We start from the raw sequence: 18,267 nt of genomic DNA on the forward strand, positions 1-18,267 counted from the left end.
TAGATGGATTATCTATTTAGTAACAACTTTGAAAAATAGAACATTAATTGCTTTTTTGCACTTAAAAAAATTAATACCATTAAGGAAAACTGGAAATGCCTCCTAAAATCATTGATGATTATGAAAGTGGTATATGTAACACAGAGCTGAATTCACTCAAGAACTGATTAGACTGTCTTCTTGTTTTACCTTTTCATAAGAAATACGTGTTTGGTCATTCAGATGACTCAAATGTATTTTTCTTATATAGTTAGTCTTCATCCACAGTTCCTGGTTTACAGCTTCCCAAACTCTTAGAATTTCCTAAATGTTAAGAATGATAAAGTGTCTTTTGTTATGTTAGTGAGGTGGCTTTTGGAATGAGCTTAAGGATGGGGGCTGGTTGCCAATGGAGCCCACCTAGTGGTTAGAGGTGTGGAACTTTCAGTCCCACCCCTTAACCTCTGGGGAAGGGGAAGGGGTTGGAGGTTGAATTAATCAGCAATGGCCAAGGACTTAACAATTATGTCTGTGCAATGAAGCTTCCATAAAAACCCAAAAGGATGGGGTTCCAGGAGCTTCTGGTCTGGTGAACATGGATGTCGCTGGGAGAGGGTCTGGAAGCTCCTTGCCCTTGTATCTCTTCCATCTGGCTGTTCCTGAGTCCTGTCCTCTCAGAGTAAACCAGTAATCTAGTATGTAAATGTCTCTGTGTTCTGTGAGCTGCTGTAGCAAATTAATGGAACCCAAGGAGAAGATCGTGGGAACCTCTGATCTACAGCCTAAAGTACAACCTGGACCTACTACTGGCATCTGAAGTGGGCAGGGGAGACAGTTTCGTAGGACTGAACCCTCCACCTGTGGAATCTGGTGTTATCTCCAGGTAGATGGTGTGAAAATTGAGATGAATTCTTGGACACCCTGCTGGTATCTGGGAAATTGGTTGTTGGAGTGGGGACCACCACCACACACATTGGAATTGGTACCAGGAACTTAGTTTAGCCTTTATGTACACAAAAGAACAAATATGCTAACTTACCTATTTCTCAAGAGTAATTCAGGCAGTCATTCAATTCAGGTTCATTTAGTAATGTTAAAAATTACTTTTCAATGGGATAGAGATTCAGTCAGAAATCTAATGGTTCTAATAGTATTTTGAAGTCTAGTGTTCACTTCTAGGAATTTTATTTTTCAAATAGCAAAGGTGGTGAAAATACAGGCACGTGTGTTATAGAGGAATGACTGAACAGAAAGAAATAGGAAATCATGTGGCGTGACACCAAAAATAGGATGGACTGCTGTCACTTTTAGATAGTTAAGGCAGCCCTTCTCAAGCTTTCTCGTTCACGTGAGTCATCCTGGGAGCATGATAGACTGATGTTCTGATTCCGAATCACAGGTAGACGGAGTCTACATTTCTGACAAGCTTCAGGTGATGCTGAGGCTGCTGGTCCATGGGGCACCCTTCGAGCAGCAATCATTTAGAGGAATTTGCCTTCCATTCAGCTCTACAAGTCTAGGCTTACCTAACAGTAAGAGATTCCTGCTTTACTTGGTAAAGAAACCTTGGGCCTCATTTTTCCAAGTATGTTTCTGTTTCAATATGTGAACCATCACACGAACAGCGAGAATCTAGACCCCAAAGTAAATTACTTACCATCTGAAGTATAGTAAGGAAGATGACAGCACGTTCTCAGATTTCTCCAGGCAGAAGCAGTAGAACTGCAACCTACACAGGACTTCAGTAGTGCTGAACAATGAGAACGCTATTATAGCGCCTGCGAGAACCACTTGTACAATCTCTTACACTAGGTAGGAAAGACCAGTCACCGTGGAGGGTCTTCTGCAGTGAGTTATCCAAAGTACACAAGAGCTGCTTCTGATTTGCCAAGAATTTCTGATTTGCCTGACTGTCCTCTGGTCTGTTCTCTAATCTATGGTAATCATTATTAGTGTGTGTCTTCAGGAGGCTGTGTAGGTGTGAGTGTGTGTGTGTAAATTTAAGATTTTTTAAATAAGTGTTTTTGAGGCAAATATAACCCCCTACAAAGAAAATGTCAACTTTGCAGATTTCTCCTTTCAGGGAGGTTCATGGAAAATGCTCAAGTTCTAGTCCCAAATCTGCTAATTCACAAACTAGATTGCCTTTACCAAATCACTTTACTCCCTAGACTTCGGGTCCTTATTTATTAAATGAGCAAGCTGGGTAAGATGACCTCTAGTGTCTCTTAAGTCAATAATTTCATAAAAAGAGCTTGGTATAAAACTTAGACTTTGGCTTGAGTCTTTTGTTTTCATAAGGAATTAATACATTTCACATGTTAGAACCAGAGGGTCAGCTTTCTAAAAAAAAAAAAAATGCTTTTGTTGATTTCTGATTCTGAAAATGGTTTGTAATGCAACCTTCTTTCTTTTGGCAATTGTCAGTGTAATTTCCATTCCTATGTAGTTGATTTGTTGCTTTACTGTCTGGCTGCTTCAGTGATTTTCTCTTTGATTTGGTATACTGAAGTTTCACCCCATATATGTAAATATAGAAAGTATTTTTCTTTATTCTGATGATAACTCCTGCTTCCAGTATATAATGATTCATGTTTTCCATAAGTTTTAGCATATTCTCATCCATTATATTGTCAAGTATTATTCCTCTCCTGTTCTCTGTACTCTCTTCTCTTAGGATCCTTATTAGATGTATATGAGATGATCTTATGTTCTCAGTCTTAACTGATTTCACAGTTTTATCTCTGTCTTTTCCTGGGGTAACTCTATAAGATTGCCTGAGATGTGTTTTCTGTTCGTTACATCTTTTTTCAGCTGTATGAAATCAGTTTTTAAACTCATCTATTGGTTTAGGTTTTTTTTCTTTTCTTTTAATTTCTAAAATTTGTTTGGTTTTATTTCAAATTCACCATGCTTTCTTCATCTTTCTTGTTCTTTCCTTATGGTGTCTACTTTTTCATAGACTTTTTTCATCATGTAAAAGACACTTATTACATTAACAACAAATTATCTGAAAAGGAAATAAAGAAAATGATCCCATTTTAAAAAGTTTTTTTACACAGTTTTTCTTTACATATTTGCCTTTGCATGTACACTTAAGCCTTCTCCATTCTGATATTTGAGAAATATTTTTCTATAATCTGGCTTATTTTGAAAATGGCTTTTTGTTCTTTGAAAAGTTTTTATTTCCTGTCAATGTTAGATAGGAATCTGTATTGGTCAGGATTCAATTCAGGTGCATGTAAGAGGAAACTCCCAAATAACACTGTCTTAAAAAATAGAAGTACATTTTTCCCTCACATTAAAAAAATATCCAGTAGTTGGCTGGCTCCAGGAAATCTTCAGGAACATCATTTCCTTTCAACTCACTACTCTGTCACCTAACTTGACTCAGATTAATCGTTACAACATGGCTAATAGAGTTCCATTCATCGTATCGGGTTTCCAGCAAGCAGCATATAGGGAGAAAAAGGATAAATATCCTCTCATTTAAGAAAGCTCTCCCTCTATCATGACACTAAATTTTTTCAACTTTTTTTGTATCATTTGTTTAAAAAACAATCCTTTACACATTGACTTGAAATGCCATCTTCATCAAATACTAAATTCTTAGAAAATTCTTTCTGAGATTCCCACCCCCCAGTACATCCATCCATGTGCTTACTGATGTATCAGTACTACACAGTTTTCACTTTTAAATTCTGATAATACTGTATCTGGCTGTTTATTGACCACTGCCACCGCCACCAAAAAAAAAAGAAAGAAAGAAAAAAAAGATCATGGCTTTCTTCATCATTTACTTTCTTGAAATGAATTTAGAATCCCGGGTCAGTTTGCAGACACACACACACACACACACAGACACACACAGAAAATCTTGGAATTATAGGCAACTTCTAGATTTTGCATTTATTTGTCTTTTACATACCCCAGTTTTTGTAGTTATGTTCTGTTCATATGGTCCGGTCCTTCACATTGCTTGCCAAGTTAATTTCTATTGTTTTATAATTTTGTTGCTATTTAAAATAGAATTATACTTTTAACAGTTTTTTGGGGGGAGCAGATATGTAGAACAACTACGTACTAGTAACTTTATTACATAATATATGTAACCAGTTTCCTTTCTCAACTCTAATTAGTATAAGTTTTAAGTTGATTCTCTTGATTCTTTTAGATCCACAATGAAACCAACTCCTTTCTAATCGTTAAACCTCTTTATTTTCATGCTTCGTTACATAGGCTAGAACTCTCAGAACAATGTCTGTTAATAGAGATTTGTGCAAACTCTTTGGTTGGTCTTATTTGTGACTTTAAATTAATTTCAAACTTAAACACAATATTAACTTATGGTTCGATACAAATATTCCTTATTCTAATAAAGATGTACCCCAGATTTTTAAAAGTTTTGTGTGTGTGTGTGAAAGCTTTGTCTTTTTCTCCTCTTTGTTCTCTGCATTCATAAAATGTATTACATATTTTCCTTTGGCATGTTAGTATGATACTAATATTAACGACTCAAGGAGTTGCTAATAGTATGGAACCTAGAGCCAGACTTCTAGGCTTCAGTCCTATCTCCACCATACAAAGGGTCTTCTTTGCTGTCTCAGTTACTCACTTGTAAAGTAAGAATTAGAGTAATACCTACCTCGGTTATTGCAAAGATTAGATGTTAATGCATATAAATGTCTTTGAACAGCACCAGGTAAATCGTAAATGTGAGCATCATCATCATTATTTCTGTTGAACTTGGACTAACCCTGTATTATCATATTATACTATCATTTTATTTATTATATTATCACGAATAACCATATTTATTGCATAGTTAAATAATTCCTAAGGAGATAAAGGTAGTAAGTGCTCTAATCAAGATTCAAACCTCGGTCATCTCCATCTTCCCTCCATACTCATAATGGAATTTAATATTTATTTTAGAAGTGTGTCTGTCAAGTTTTATTACTGTATTGCCTTGGTAACTGATTTAGGTAGTATTCCATCTTTTCCTCCGTTCTGGACCAGTTTAAGTAGAAACTACCTCCTCCTCACATGTTTGTTAAAATATTGCTTGTAGATCATCTGGGCTCCATAATTCTTTTGGAAGAAATTCTACAGTCTTTAAAAATTTTTCTCAGAGCCAGGTAAGAGCCTGGTTCTGCACTTAGGGCACCAAGCTAGGTCACCAAGATTTAGTGAATATGTACTGTGTGTAAGGGATTGAGTTGGCATTGGTGGATAGAAAGACATGAATAAGGCATCTGAAAAAGTTTACCAATTAAGGGGTAGATAGGACTGGTTCAAAAAGAGCATATAAACAATGTGTGGCAAGAAATTAAGGTAATGAAAACAAGGCCATGCCTAATTCCTAGCAAAGGGTGAACCTTGTGGCTTACAGTGATCCTATACCCCTTGTGGAGCAGATGAGGTTTGAAGTAGGCTTTGAAGGGTAGCTAAGATTAAATAAGAAGAGAAGGGGATATTTACACCTGATTGCTTTGGAAGCAGGATTTCAGAGCTCATATTTTGAGAAATTTTGAAATGCCTTCCTCTGTCCTTTTCCCCTTCCTTTTTACTTCTCCTAGGGAGCTATGTAATGCAGAGCAATGAGAATAGACTTTGAAGCAATCCAGACTGAGGTGAGTTTAAGCAAATCCCCCAGTAACTCTGAGCCTCAAGTTTCCTGTTGGTAGAATGGGCATAAGGAACCCCACCTCATGCCACAGCAGTGTGGAACAAATGAGGGGAAAAATGTGCAAGCACTTAACAAAGGTAGCTGGTTACTCAGATGCCCCATTTCTCATTGTGTTACTGTGGGCAACTGTTGTCAGTCAAAATGGCAACATTAACTGCAGACAGTCAAAACCCTTTAAAATCCCTACTCCAAGATCCCTGTGCGGATTGATGCACTAACACTTATTACTCTACCTACAAACCACATGGAACTACTTATTCCACATTTCCAGATCTGCCATATGTCTTCATGACATGATCATTCACTAGCCTTTTACATAGGCTGTTCTCTCTCTGCTTGGAATGACCTTTCCCCCTTCTTTCCTTTCTTCTTGGAAAGATCTTATGATTCTTCCAAGGCTCAAGTCCAGTGTAATGTCTCCTATGGGGGATCTCCCAGAAAAAATTATTTGCTTGTTTCTCAGAGGTACCATAACATTGGAACAGACGTCTTCTCCTTACACTGAGAGTTCTCTCAAGGCTCTGGCTGCAGTTTATTTTCTCTTCGCATCTTCCCCCAGTATTGCCAGTCCCCAGTGACTGGCGTGACAGCAGATGCTCATAATGTTGAATGTGCATGTATGAACAAATCCCCAAACCAAGGCTTGCAGATCTCTGGTACCACCACATCCACTGCTGGGCAAAAGCAAAAATGAATGTCTGGAACAGCTCTTGACAGCAAAGTTGTTATTTTATACTCTTCCATTGGAAGTTCCTGTTCTTTTGTTGTTATAGCTGGTGAAACCACATTGGAGCAATTATCCCGTCCTGCGTGAATTCAAGAGGATAGTTTATAATCTCTAGAAACCACAAGGAGAAAGCTGGTGATTTGAGAAAACTCTACCCAGAAATAATGTGGATGCTACAATATTTTGTTACCCTAAAGAGACATTCAGAATGAAATTAAATTTAAATCCGAGAGAAGCAGTTTATTCAGGGAAAGTAGCAAGACTTTTACATTCTTAGGAAGAAGTGAAGTTTTCTTGATCTCATATCATAACTGGAACAACATTTTATAAACCCAAAGACCAAAACCATTTCCTAGAGTTGAAAAAACATCAACTAAAATTAACAAGTGTTTGATTGCCACGTTGAGATCTGTAATGCTCTGAGATTTCAGTCTCTTTGTTTTTATGTAGTTTAGGAAGTGACCGAGATGTCTATGACTGTATTGACCCAGTTGTTTTATTCAGTAAACATTGGCAATCATAATGTGCTGTGTGCAGTGCTGGAAACAGTAGACATGTATTTGATAGGAAAGAGTTGAGATTTTAAAAAAGAACAAGATCTACTTCTCCTTTTCCTAGAATTCGAGTAACCATGGGTTCTCTGGCCCCTAATCACCTTCTCACCTTGAGAAATTCTTGGGGGAGCTGAAGGGTTACTCAGAGAAGCACTGGAAATACATCTGAAGGAGCAGTAGGTTCCTAGAGAAGCTGTTAGGGAAGTGGTGTCCTCTTTCATGGAAGGCAGAATGAAATATTGCTTCCTTCTGATTTGAGAATATTGGTCACAGAGGTGTTTAACATTTCATTATGGTGTTGGTTTTAGTGTTTATGCTTTCTGCTGTCATCATGTGTGGAGAGAAGGATGTAAAAGAAAAGAGGGAATGGTTAAAAAAAATTTTAAGCTGGTTCAGAGGCTAGAAAGGTGAGCTAAGTTTGTCCTTTTACTTGTTTTTGACAGTGTACACAGCAGATAGGCCACATGTGTCTGAATTAAAATGCTGCTGATGGTGGTTCCAATCAGATTGACTATTCATGGTCCCTGCTGTATACGAGGTCCTTCAGAGGAATAGAAGATGAGGATGACACAGATCCTGCCGGCAAACAGTCTGACATCGTGCAAAATGGTTAAGATTGGGGTACAAATGGGAGCATAAGCGAAGTCCTGTAAGAGAGATGCAAAGTGCTGTTGGGTTAGTGACGTGAGGGAGATAACATATGCCAGTTGGGGGCAATCAGGAAAGGTGCCATGGAGGCGGTGGCATTGAAAATGGAAACTGATAAATTAGGTAATATTTTCGATGGCACTAGGGGAGCTTTCTCACTTCAGAAGTCCTGCTCTTTAATTTCAGATCTCTACTGCTACTATAATTACAAGCCCTGTTTGGAGAGCAGCGGACAGTTTGGCTGGAGTCTGGTATATGTTTAGGGGATTGGAGGTTAGTTGGGCAGAAGCAGGAAAGGTGCCTGGAGGATTTCCAGTTCCAGGCAGGAGAGTCTGTACTTTCATATTCAGTGGGGGAATGTCTGAAGGTTTGGGCAGAGCACTGCAATGACTCACATGGGCTTCAGTGATTGTAATCGGGCAGCTTGGAATAGTGGGAACTCATTTTTAATTGCACGAGCAGATAGCAGTGGAAAGATTGTCACAGTTGTTCAGTCATGGTGTAACAAAACCATAGAATGAGCAAGGTCAAGGGACTCAGGTGAAGAGTTTTTAGACTCGACACCAGAAGATGATCCATAAAAGGAAAATCTGAGAAATTGGATGTCACCAAAATTTAAAAGTCTTGCTCTGTGAAAGATCCTGTTAAGAGGACAAAAAGACAAACTACAGAATGGGAGAACATATTTGCAAACTGCATATCTGACAGAGGACCAGTATCTAAAATATATGAAGAACTCTCAAAACTCAATCGTAAACAACAAAAACAAACCAATTTAAAAGGGGGTAAAAGACATAAACAGACATTCCCTGAAGAGGATATACAGATGGTGAATAAGCACATAAAAAGATGTTCAGCATCATTAGCCATCAGGGAACTGCAAATTAAACCCACAATGAGCTATCACTACACAACTATTAGAATATCTAAAGTGAAAAACAGTGACAACCCAAATGTCAAGGATGTGGAGGAAATGACTCATTTGTCTGTTGCTGATGGGAATGTTAAATGGAACAGTCACTCTGGAAAAGAATTTGGTAGTTTCTTGTCAAACTACATGTGCAATTACCATCCTTCTAAAAGTTCAGGAAAAGGAGATTCACATCAAGATGAGCAACAGAAAACTATGGAGGTCAAATCCCAACCAACTACTGTAGGAAAAAAGGCATTAAGGAGCAGAGTAACATCCCTACCAATAATGAAAGCATGCTGAAAAGACATGATCCAAAAATTTGTAAAATTAATTTGCAAAACAAATTAAGAGATGTGAAGAAAATTATGCAGGACATGAAAGAATAACATGAAACAGAATTAGAAAAACTCAGAAATGAAATGACAGAAGTCAAGAAATTAGAAATAAAAGAGTTAAAATAATTTTAGAAAGAAGCAGCCAGCCTTCTGAGTCACTGCAGAGATGAAATGAGATGTTTGGCAGGGGAATGAGAATGTTCTGTAGATGTAGTTATTATTATTATTACTAGTAATACTAACTGGATAGATAAACCTTAGTACAACGTGCATTGGAAATGACCTTCACACCACCCCTACTTTTCATCAATGTAGTGGTACTTCCTGGTTTTGGATTTCTTTATGTTCCTCAGCAATATTTTTTTTATCATAGTCCTTTATTACTCTAATATGAATTCTTTAAATTTAAAGAGACACAGTTCTAGGATGATAATATACTCTCCCCTAAAATAGCTGCACTTTCATCTTGCTCACATTTGTTCACAGAAATCATTTAGAATGTTTGTTTCATGTACTAATGTGGCCAAAGAACAGGAAAAGAAATCAACACAAGAAGTTATTACATTCGCGAACAAAAAACGTAACAAAACATTCAGTTCCATTAATGATTTAAGAATTGAGAATTAAAATAATAATTTTATTGGATGCAGTAATTCCTAAATATTTTTGAATGAATGAAGTTACCAATTACTATCTAATAAACGAAAAAAATGTAAAGAATAGTAATACCCACTGAGAATGACATTAGTGATGGTAGTGTGTTTTTTGTTTGATTGTTGTTGTTGTGTTTTGTGTGTGTGTGTGTGTGTGTTTACCAAATGGATAGCTTTCTTGTTTTTCCTGATTCTAAAAATAAATAGTCACATAGAAAATTCAAGCAAGGCATAACTTTATACAGGGAAAATTAAAACTGGCCCAAATTTCTCTATCCAGAGGAAACTGCTGATGACATTTTGGTGTATATCTTTTTAAACAGCTTTCTACAAAGATAAACACAATATTAAATTGCTACAATAATATCATACATGCTCTTCTGCAACTTGAACGTGGAAGTATCATGTTTGCCTTAACCAACCATGTAAATGATTGTCTCTTAGCTTTACATTTTCTACCTGTAGTAAACACTTCTAAGATGCACAGCCTTGAATGTACATCCATTCACACTTGATAAAGTTCATCCTGGAAGAAATTATTATGAGTAGAATATCTAGCAAAGAGTACATAGATTTTAAATTTTAAACAATAAGGGTGGAACACATTTTGGTAATACAGAAATTTGCATTTCTAATAACGGCCACTCACTGCTTTCTCTCACCCTTTCCAATATTTGATATTGTCAACATATAGTCTTAAAATTTTGACAATGGAGAGAAAAAAGTGCTCATCCTTTTATTATATTTTTCATTGATTATTATTGAAATTCATTATTTTTTCACATTTGTTGTGGCTATTGGCATTTTTCTAGTTGTCAGTTGCCTATTGATCCATCTTTTTTTTTTTTAAAGAGTTTCAGGTTTCAGGTGTACAAAACAACATAATGACTAGGCTTTATGGGGTGTAATCCCTGACAAAGTGATAACCCCAAAAAGTCTACTACCCATCTGACACTGTACATAGCTTACTAACTTTTTAACAGGGATGTTTGTTTCTTGTTATTTTTTAAGCTAATTGTATATTGGACATATTATCTCTGTTATGTATGTTAAAAACACTTTCCTAGGTTATCATTGCTTTTCAATTTTGTTTAAAGTTTTAAATTTTTTTTTTCATGGGTAGATTTTAAAACTTGAAATAGATATACGTACTTTCTGGATTTTATGGCATGCTTAAAAAGACTTTCCCCACCCATATTTAAACAGAAGATAGGGAGGGAAGGAAGAAAAGAGGATGTGTGGGTAGCATTTTTCAATTTATAAAAGTAGGAAAAAACAACAACTCAGCTTATACCCTAATTAAATCACACGTACACAAAACAAACCAAAACAACAAAAGAAACAATCTGAGCCTATCTGGTTAAGAAGAATTGAATCATATACATTTTGAAGTTTTGTATCTATTCTGGGATGGTATGCAGTCAATACAATGAAAAATGCCTTCACTGATTCGGCAAACATTTATTAAGTACTAGGTACTGTGCTAGGTTTTGAATCAGAAAAAAAAAATAGTGATTCCCCAAAATAAAGTAAAATATTCCCTGCTCACAAAGAGCTCACAGACTACAATACAGTGTTTCCCTGAAAAAAAGATCTAGCCGGATCATCAGCTCTAATTTTATTATATTTTACTATAATTTACTATATAGTAAATTATACTATGTTTTACTATAATATAGTAAATATATTACATCTAATATTACATCTATTATATCTTATTTTATTATAATATAAGACTGGGTATAATATATATAATATATAATATAATAAATATAATGCGGGTCTTATATAAGACTATGTTATATAGTATAACATAATGTAACATAATACAACATAATATAATGTAACAATATAATATAATACCGAGTCATATTAATTTTTGCTCCAAAAGACGCATTAGAGCTGATTGTCCGGCTAGGTCTTATTTTCGGGGAAAAGGGCAGTCATGTATGTACAAGGAACTGAGGAGGGCTAAGGTCCTCCTTCCGTCTTCATTCTACCTTATCCTACTTCAAAACTGTAAGAGAAACAATTGGAAAATGATAAAAATCCTGCTTTCTTGAAAAAATATTTCTTGTGATTTTAAGAAAATATTGTTTAAAAGAGCCCCAAACTCCCTGCTTCTGCCTCTACATTCACGTCTGCGTCCCTGCAAGGAGACATTGATGCCTTTGAGACACTGACTGGCTGTAATAACCTGTAATCATGTTTTATGCCAAGAGAATGTTTTTAAAACATCTGTACTATTTAACCAGCCGAGACCTTTTGTGAAAAATATCTGAATGCTTTCATCAGGAAGGGCTCATTTATTTGAAGGAATGGTTGAAAATATTTGAAAATATTTGATCATCTTAACTCTGTGTGTTTTGAATGTGTGTGCATACGCCCATGTGTAACAGTGGAATTTAATACACTTACTGTATTTGATTTTGTAAGGGGGAATAGAAGACATCAAAGATAAGAGCTAAGGTCTACTTTGTGATAAGAGAAATAATAGTCTCTCATTGTTTTCATAGGGTTTTAGAAATTATTTAAACTTTAATACTCAGTCTTAACAAAAAGCCTGTGAAATAAGCATCAATATTTTCATTTTGCGTAATGAAAAAATGTTACTCCGTGTATTTAGGTGATTGAAGTTCCTCGGTTAGTAAATATGAAAGATGAAAGCAAAGCCCAAGTTCATTGCTTTTTTCCAGCACATTACAGCTGCCCCAGTGGTAAAGTCCTGTCTATAACCTACAAAAGGAGGACTAGTGAGTTCGTACCCAGTTATGTATGGATGACTCTAACAAGACCCTAGCCACTTACCATGGGCGCTGCTTGCAGAAACTTAGCTCCCTTTTTTTCCACACTTGCCACAGCACAATGTGGTAGGAGCAACGTGGGCTTTGAAGTCAAATTCTATTCTGGCTTTGAATTCTAGTTCTGCCACTTTTCAGCTATGCATATTTGGACCTATACTCTCTGTCTTGTATTCACCTAGGAATATTGGCAGTGATAATACTTACAATGGAGATTTTTATGATATCTCTGGCACATAGTAGGTGCTCAAGAATAACCCATAGGGACATTACCTGGACTCTTTTAGGATGGCATCAGGAGGTACAAAATATTTGGGGAATACAAGGCTTATGGGTAGTGAGACCCTAGACATAAAGGCAAGAACCAATGAGAGTTTTGAGCCTGTTAACTTATCTGCAAAGAATTGGTATTTAGCCATAGAGTCATCTCTTTTTATCTCTGATCCTCATATTCCCATATGTCCCGGGAGACATTGTATCAAGAAAAAAGAAATGGGGAGCCTTGAGAACATGAGAGAATTTTACAATGCTCAGAATGGATTTTCCTAATTCTTTTTTTTTCCCACCCTTTATAGCTGATGGCGTCTGTGTCTTTAAATGCTTACTCAACAGAGACACTGAATGTTGCCGTGTGGGGAAGGAGTCTGTCTTGATTACTCTGGGGTACAACAGTGCTCTGCTGAAGTTTGAGTCTCATGCTGGTAAGTTTTGCGCTTGTCCCGATCCACTGTCTTTTTCCCAAGAAGAATCTCCTGATGGTTGACTTTTCCCTGTTTCTGATTGATTGGCTTTTGGCAGCATGCTTCCTGATGTGAGTTGTCATCGATTAATAAAATGATTGCAAACTGGTTCTGGTGCTTATTTGATACCAGGGCTAGAGAACAATCAGCCTTTTCCTAGGCAAGCACGTTTTTATTTTTAGCCCCCCTTTTGCTTCCCTTTCATCCAGAGCTGCAGGAGTGGCCACCAAGGACTGTCCAGATCTTCACCACTGTTATTGATTCTCCTTGAAGATGAGGTTGTTTGCAGAAATGTGATTTTTCAGTTTCAGTATCAATCAGAATGATTTCATCCTGTTGATGTCTTGCAATCATTTGTTGAACAGTTTTAGACTCTGGACACCAAATGTCAAGCAATAGGGAGGTAAACTGAAGTGTAACAACCGTAGAAGTATTTTAAGAAAGGACTAAAAGGCACTCTGGAAGATTTCCAGCCTCATGAAGAAAATTAGGGCTAACAATGCCTTGGGTCTACCTTTGATTGTCAATTGTCATTTTTTTTTTTTAGCTTAGATATAAATTTTTCCATTTTACTTATGCTGTCAATCCAGATAATGCAAAGTATTAGCAATGGTTCAGATTCTCCTCTGGGTAGTAAAAATGTCCAAAGTTGTTTCGCCATTGGGAACTACTTAGGATAAAGAAGTTAACCCGGTTTCTTATTTTTAAACTGACTCAGTCAGCCAGAGTGAGGAAGTTATTTTATCGTATACCTATTCATCCACTCGTCCCTCTAGTCATCCATCAATCCATCTTATTTTTATAATGCATTTCAGAGTAAATTATATTAACCAGCACATTTCACCCCCATATACTTCAAGCTGCATGTCATTAACTAGAACTCAAAAGTTGTTTATGCATCTCAGTTTTTCTATTATGGTTAAATTTACATGCATTTAAATGCACAAATCTTCAAGAATACCAGCATTCCTAAAAGTTACCTTATGCCTTTCCCCAGTCACTCTTTACTCCTGTCCTTCCAGGAATAATGACAGCTTTTATTTTTCCCCCCATAAATTAGCTTTGTCTTTTCTAGAACTTTCTATAAATGAAATCATTCAGTATATACTCTCTTTAATAAAGGTCACGCAGCATGTTTTGAGATTCCTCCCTGTTATAGGTATTAGTAGTTTGTTGTTTTTTATTGCTAAGTAATAGTCACAATTTGTTTGCCCATTCTCATTTCAATGGACGTTGAAACTGTTTCCAGGTTTGAGCTATGGTCAGTAAGGCTGCTATAAATATCCTTGTACTGATCTTTTTGTATACATATGTATTTTTTTCATTTTTCTTGGGTCAATACCTAGGAGTGAAATTTCTGGGTCATAGAGTAAATGCGTGCTTAGTTTTATAAGAAATAGTCAGAATTTTTCCCGAAGTGATTGTACCATTTTACACTACCATCAGTAATGCATAAGAGTTCTGGTCACACCACATCTTTGCCAACATTTGGTCTTTCAGTCTTTTCAATTTCTTCGGTGGTTGTGTCTTTGTATCTCACAGTGGCTTTAATTTACATTTTCCTAATAACTAAAGATGTTAAGCACTTTTTCACATGCTTACGAGTTCAAATCATTTGCCTGTAACTAATTGGTTGTTTATCTGTGGAGCTGTTTTTCTTTATATAGGGTACCAGGCAGGTATCACATATATAATTTATCGATGTTATCGCCTAGTTTGTAGTTTCCTTATTTGTTTCCGTAATGATAGACTATGTAAAGAAGAAGTTTTAAAATTTGATGAAGACCAGTTTATCATTTTTTCTTTTTTGTTTATTGCATTCTATGTCCTAAGAACTCTTTGCCTACTCTCAAACAGCAAATTATTTCTCCAGTAATTCCTTCGAGAAGTTTTATAGCTTTATATTTTTGACATACAATCCATCTTAATTGTTTTTTATATGGTATGGGATTAAAGATTAATTTTAGACCACATGGATAAACAGTTATTCTAGCACTGTTTGTCGACAAGACTTCTACATGTCAAATGACTACACAATCATTTGACATGTATAGTCTATTTTGGAGCCCTCTGTTCTGTTCCAGTGATTATCCTTCTGCCAATGTCTATCACGTTGTCTGAATCACCTTTAAAGTAATACTAGAAGTCTGTTAGTTTACGTCTTCCAACTTTGTTCTTTGTCAGGATTGTTCTGGATATTCTTGGTGCTATGTGTTTCCGTATAGCTTTTATAATTAAGTTGTTAGTGTCTACAAAAGTGCTTGGTCAAATTATGATTGAGACTGGTCAATTTGGTGAGAATTGCCATTTTAACATTACGTCTTTCAGTCATTGGTGAGCTAAAGACAGCTCATACTGTATCACAAGAGACCATTATTAAAATTTCAGGAATTTGAAAGCTTGGAATTGGTGGGTCAGAGAATTTACACCACAGAAATTGGCAAACTCCACAAGCAGGGGCCTCTTTTGTTTTGTGAGGGAAACCAGTTGTTAAATGTTTATCAACATGCCGTTGCTTCCAGTCCAGGAATAGGGTATTTCTCTCCATTTCTTTAGGTCTTTAATTTTCCCCAGAAATGTTTTATAGTTTTCAATGTGAAAGTCATACACAACTTTTGACAAATTTGTCCCTAATTGTTTTATGTTTTTGAACCTATTGTAAATACATTTTTGAGAACACACAATTGTTTGCTACTAGTCTATAAAAATAAATTAATTTTTAATATTAATCTCAGATACTATAATATTTTAAATTCACTTACTAGTTCTAGTAGTTATAGTTTAGGTTTCTTAGCATTTTCTACATTAAAAAAAGAGAAGAAGAACTTGTCACCTGCAAATAGAGACAGTTTTATCTCTATGTCTTTTATATTTTCTGGACTTTTGAAATTCTTATGACCTCCAATACCATGTTGTATATATCTGAGAAAGCAGTTGTTCTGGACAGTCCCCTGATTGTGGGGGGAAAGTGCAGCATGTCACCATTAAGTATGATGTTTGTTGTATGTTTTCTGTGGATGCCCTTTATCAGATTGGGGAAGTTCCCTGCTTTCCTCAGCTCACTGCAAATATTTATCATAATTGGGTGTTAGATTTTGTTAAATATTTTTCTGGATTTATTAAGGTTATAATCTTTGAATTTGGTGAATTATTTACTTTGAATAAAATAGTTTGTGTAGAATTGGTATTATTTCTCCATTAAATGTTTGATAGAATTTACCTATGAAGTCATTATGGATTAAGTTTTATTAATGGAAATAAAGTAGATGTAGGCAACTTCAGATTTTATTCCTGTGTCAATTGGTATTTTATGTTCTTTCATGGAATTTTTCCATTTCATGTAAGATATCAGATATACTGGCAAATTTGTTTATAATTTGCATGTTAATCTTTGATTTTTGTAATATCTGTAGTAATTTCTTCTGTTTCTTTCCTAATATTTGTTATTAATGTCTTCTCTTTGTTTCTTGATCAGCCTAGGTTTATCAATTTTATCACTCTTTTCAACAAATAAGCTTTTGGTTGCATTATTTTCTCTATTATTTACTTTCTATTTGATTAATTTCTTTAAGAAATGGAAAATTTGGGAGGGGGGCTATGTAATGGGACATAACTAAGCTGAAAGCAAAATGTCATTTTTACTTTTTATTATAATCATTTAACCTATTGTCTCATCTTGAGGGAGAATTTAATTGGATCATCTTATTGATGAGGGAACTGAGATTCCAAGAAAATCAGTCACTTTCTCAAGGTAATATGACTGATAATTAACTGACTAAGGATTCAAATCCAGAGCTACCTGACTCCGAAGCCCACATACTTTATCCATGCCACCACACTTTCCTGGTGACACACGATTAGTTTTAAGAAAGAAAGAAACCAGTGAGAGAACGAGGAATGAGTGTGCAGTAAGACAACTGAATGGGAAAAGTTTCTTCCAGTGTGTTCACACTTAATGCTCAAGGAGGTCATACTGGTTTACTCTGCATAATATGCATGTTTCCATGACATCTGTGTTTCAAGCATGGGGTTCTTTTCAGAGTTGGTACAAAAAGCCTGAGCAAACCTGGTAATTTTATGTTTTAGAGCAGGGGTGTCCAAACTTTTTTCAAAGTTTTTTTTTTCACCAAGGGCCATGTGCGGTAAAATACACAAACAGCTGGGCCACTCACTCAAGGTGAAGTACGTATTGCCTCCCCTGGTTTATATTTAAATAAACTAAATATATTTTTGGAATTTGCTGCGGGCCAATTAAAAATGGATTGCGGGCCTCAGTTGGCCCATGGGCCACAGTTTGGACACCCCTGTTTTAGAGGCTGTCAGATTGGGGCTGCCTTCATTTTCTGGACAAAACCTTTTCTTTGAAATGCAATGAAATGGAAATTTTGAGATTCCAGTAGTCAAACTCTAGAAATACTGGGATACATTTCACTCCCTATCATGTCCAGGGGCCAGTTTCCATGTACTACATGTACTGCTTCCAGCCCTCCAAGGAGAGAACATTAAATAGCCTGGAGAGGCATGAGACCCAGAACCAACTGGCTCACTCCGTGTTGGGGCCAATGACAGGAGTCTATTGATCATACAGGAGGCCTCTGTAAGTCATAGCTGACGAGGAGAGAGAGAGAACTGACCCTTATCACTACGTTCCTTGATACAGAGATTTGGGGCTCAGTTATCAAAACTGGATTCAATTTGCTTTTGCCTAATTTCGAATACAAATGATGAAGGTTCTCCTTAATCTGTTTATATCAATCTAAAAAACTACAAGGCAAATTTCTAAATAGGGAGCCCATAGGTGGGACTAATTCTGATATGAATTCTTCATTGGTTCAGTGTGCTCAGTGTGTTATTTCAGGAACGAAGACCTTGGCCAACTTTGCTTTAGAACACTGGCTATAATCACTTAGTCTCATTTGTTCTGTAAGAAGAAAAAATAATGCATATCAAGAGTTCAGACTTTACTTGAGAATTTTCCCAAGGATGCCTCGCAACACCTTCCTATTCTGGAATTTGTGTGTCTCTTGATTTCTGCTGAGACTAAATCCCACCACCAAATGGTTTGCAAGTGCAGATGTTTGCAAATTGATGGTCCTCCTTGGTTTAATTTAATAATAGTTTTCAAAATTAATGAATGTCCTTGGGGAGTTGGTTGCCTGTCTGATTTTCCTGGCCCTGGAAACTGAACAAGCCAAGCAGCTGATCCTTTATTCTAGATCTGTCAGGGC

The 18,267-nt window shown here is 36.2% G+C and overlaps 1 protein-coding gene across 5 annotated transcripts in view; it reads left to right on the forward strand.

Annotated features, from left to right (window-relative positions):
- Positions 1–18,267, forward strand: part of LOC308504976 (histone-arginine methyltransferase CARM1-like) — a 231,913-nt gene that overhangs the window by 77,361 nt on the left and 136,285 nt on the right. For all 5 annotated transcript variants that reach the window (XM_081066633.1, XM_081066631.1, XM_081066630.1 and 2 more), the window contains one exon: positions 12,875–13,000. In XM_081066633.1, the coding sequence (XP_080922759.1) occupies positions 12,875–13,000 (126 nt within the window). The remainder of the gene's footprint in view (positions 1–12,874; positions 13,001–18,267) is intronic.

This window comes from Rhinolophus hipposideros (assembly GCF_964194185.1).
Source record: "Rhinolophus hipposideros genome assembly, chromosome: 11".
In the NCBI taxonomy this organism is placed as follows: Eukaryota; Metazoa; Chordata; class Mammalia; order Chiroptera; family Rhinolophidae; genus Rhinolophus; species Rhinolophus hipposideros.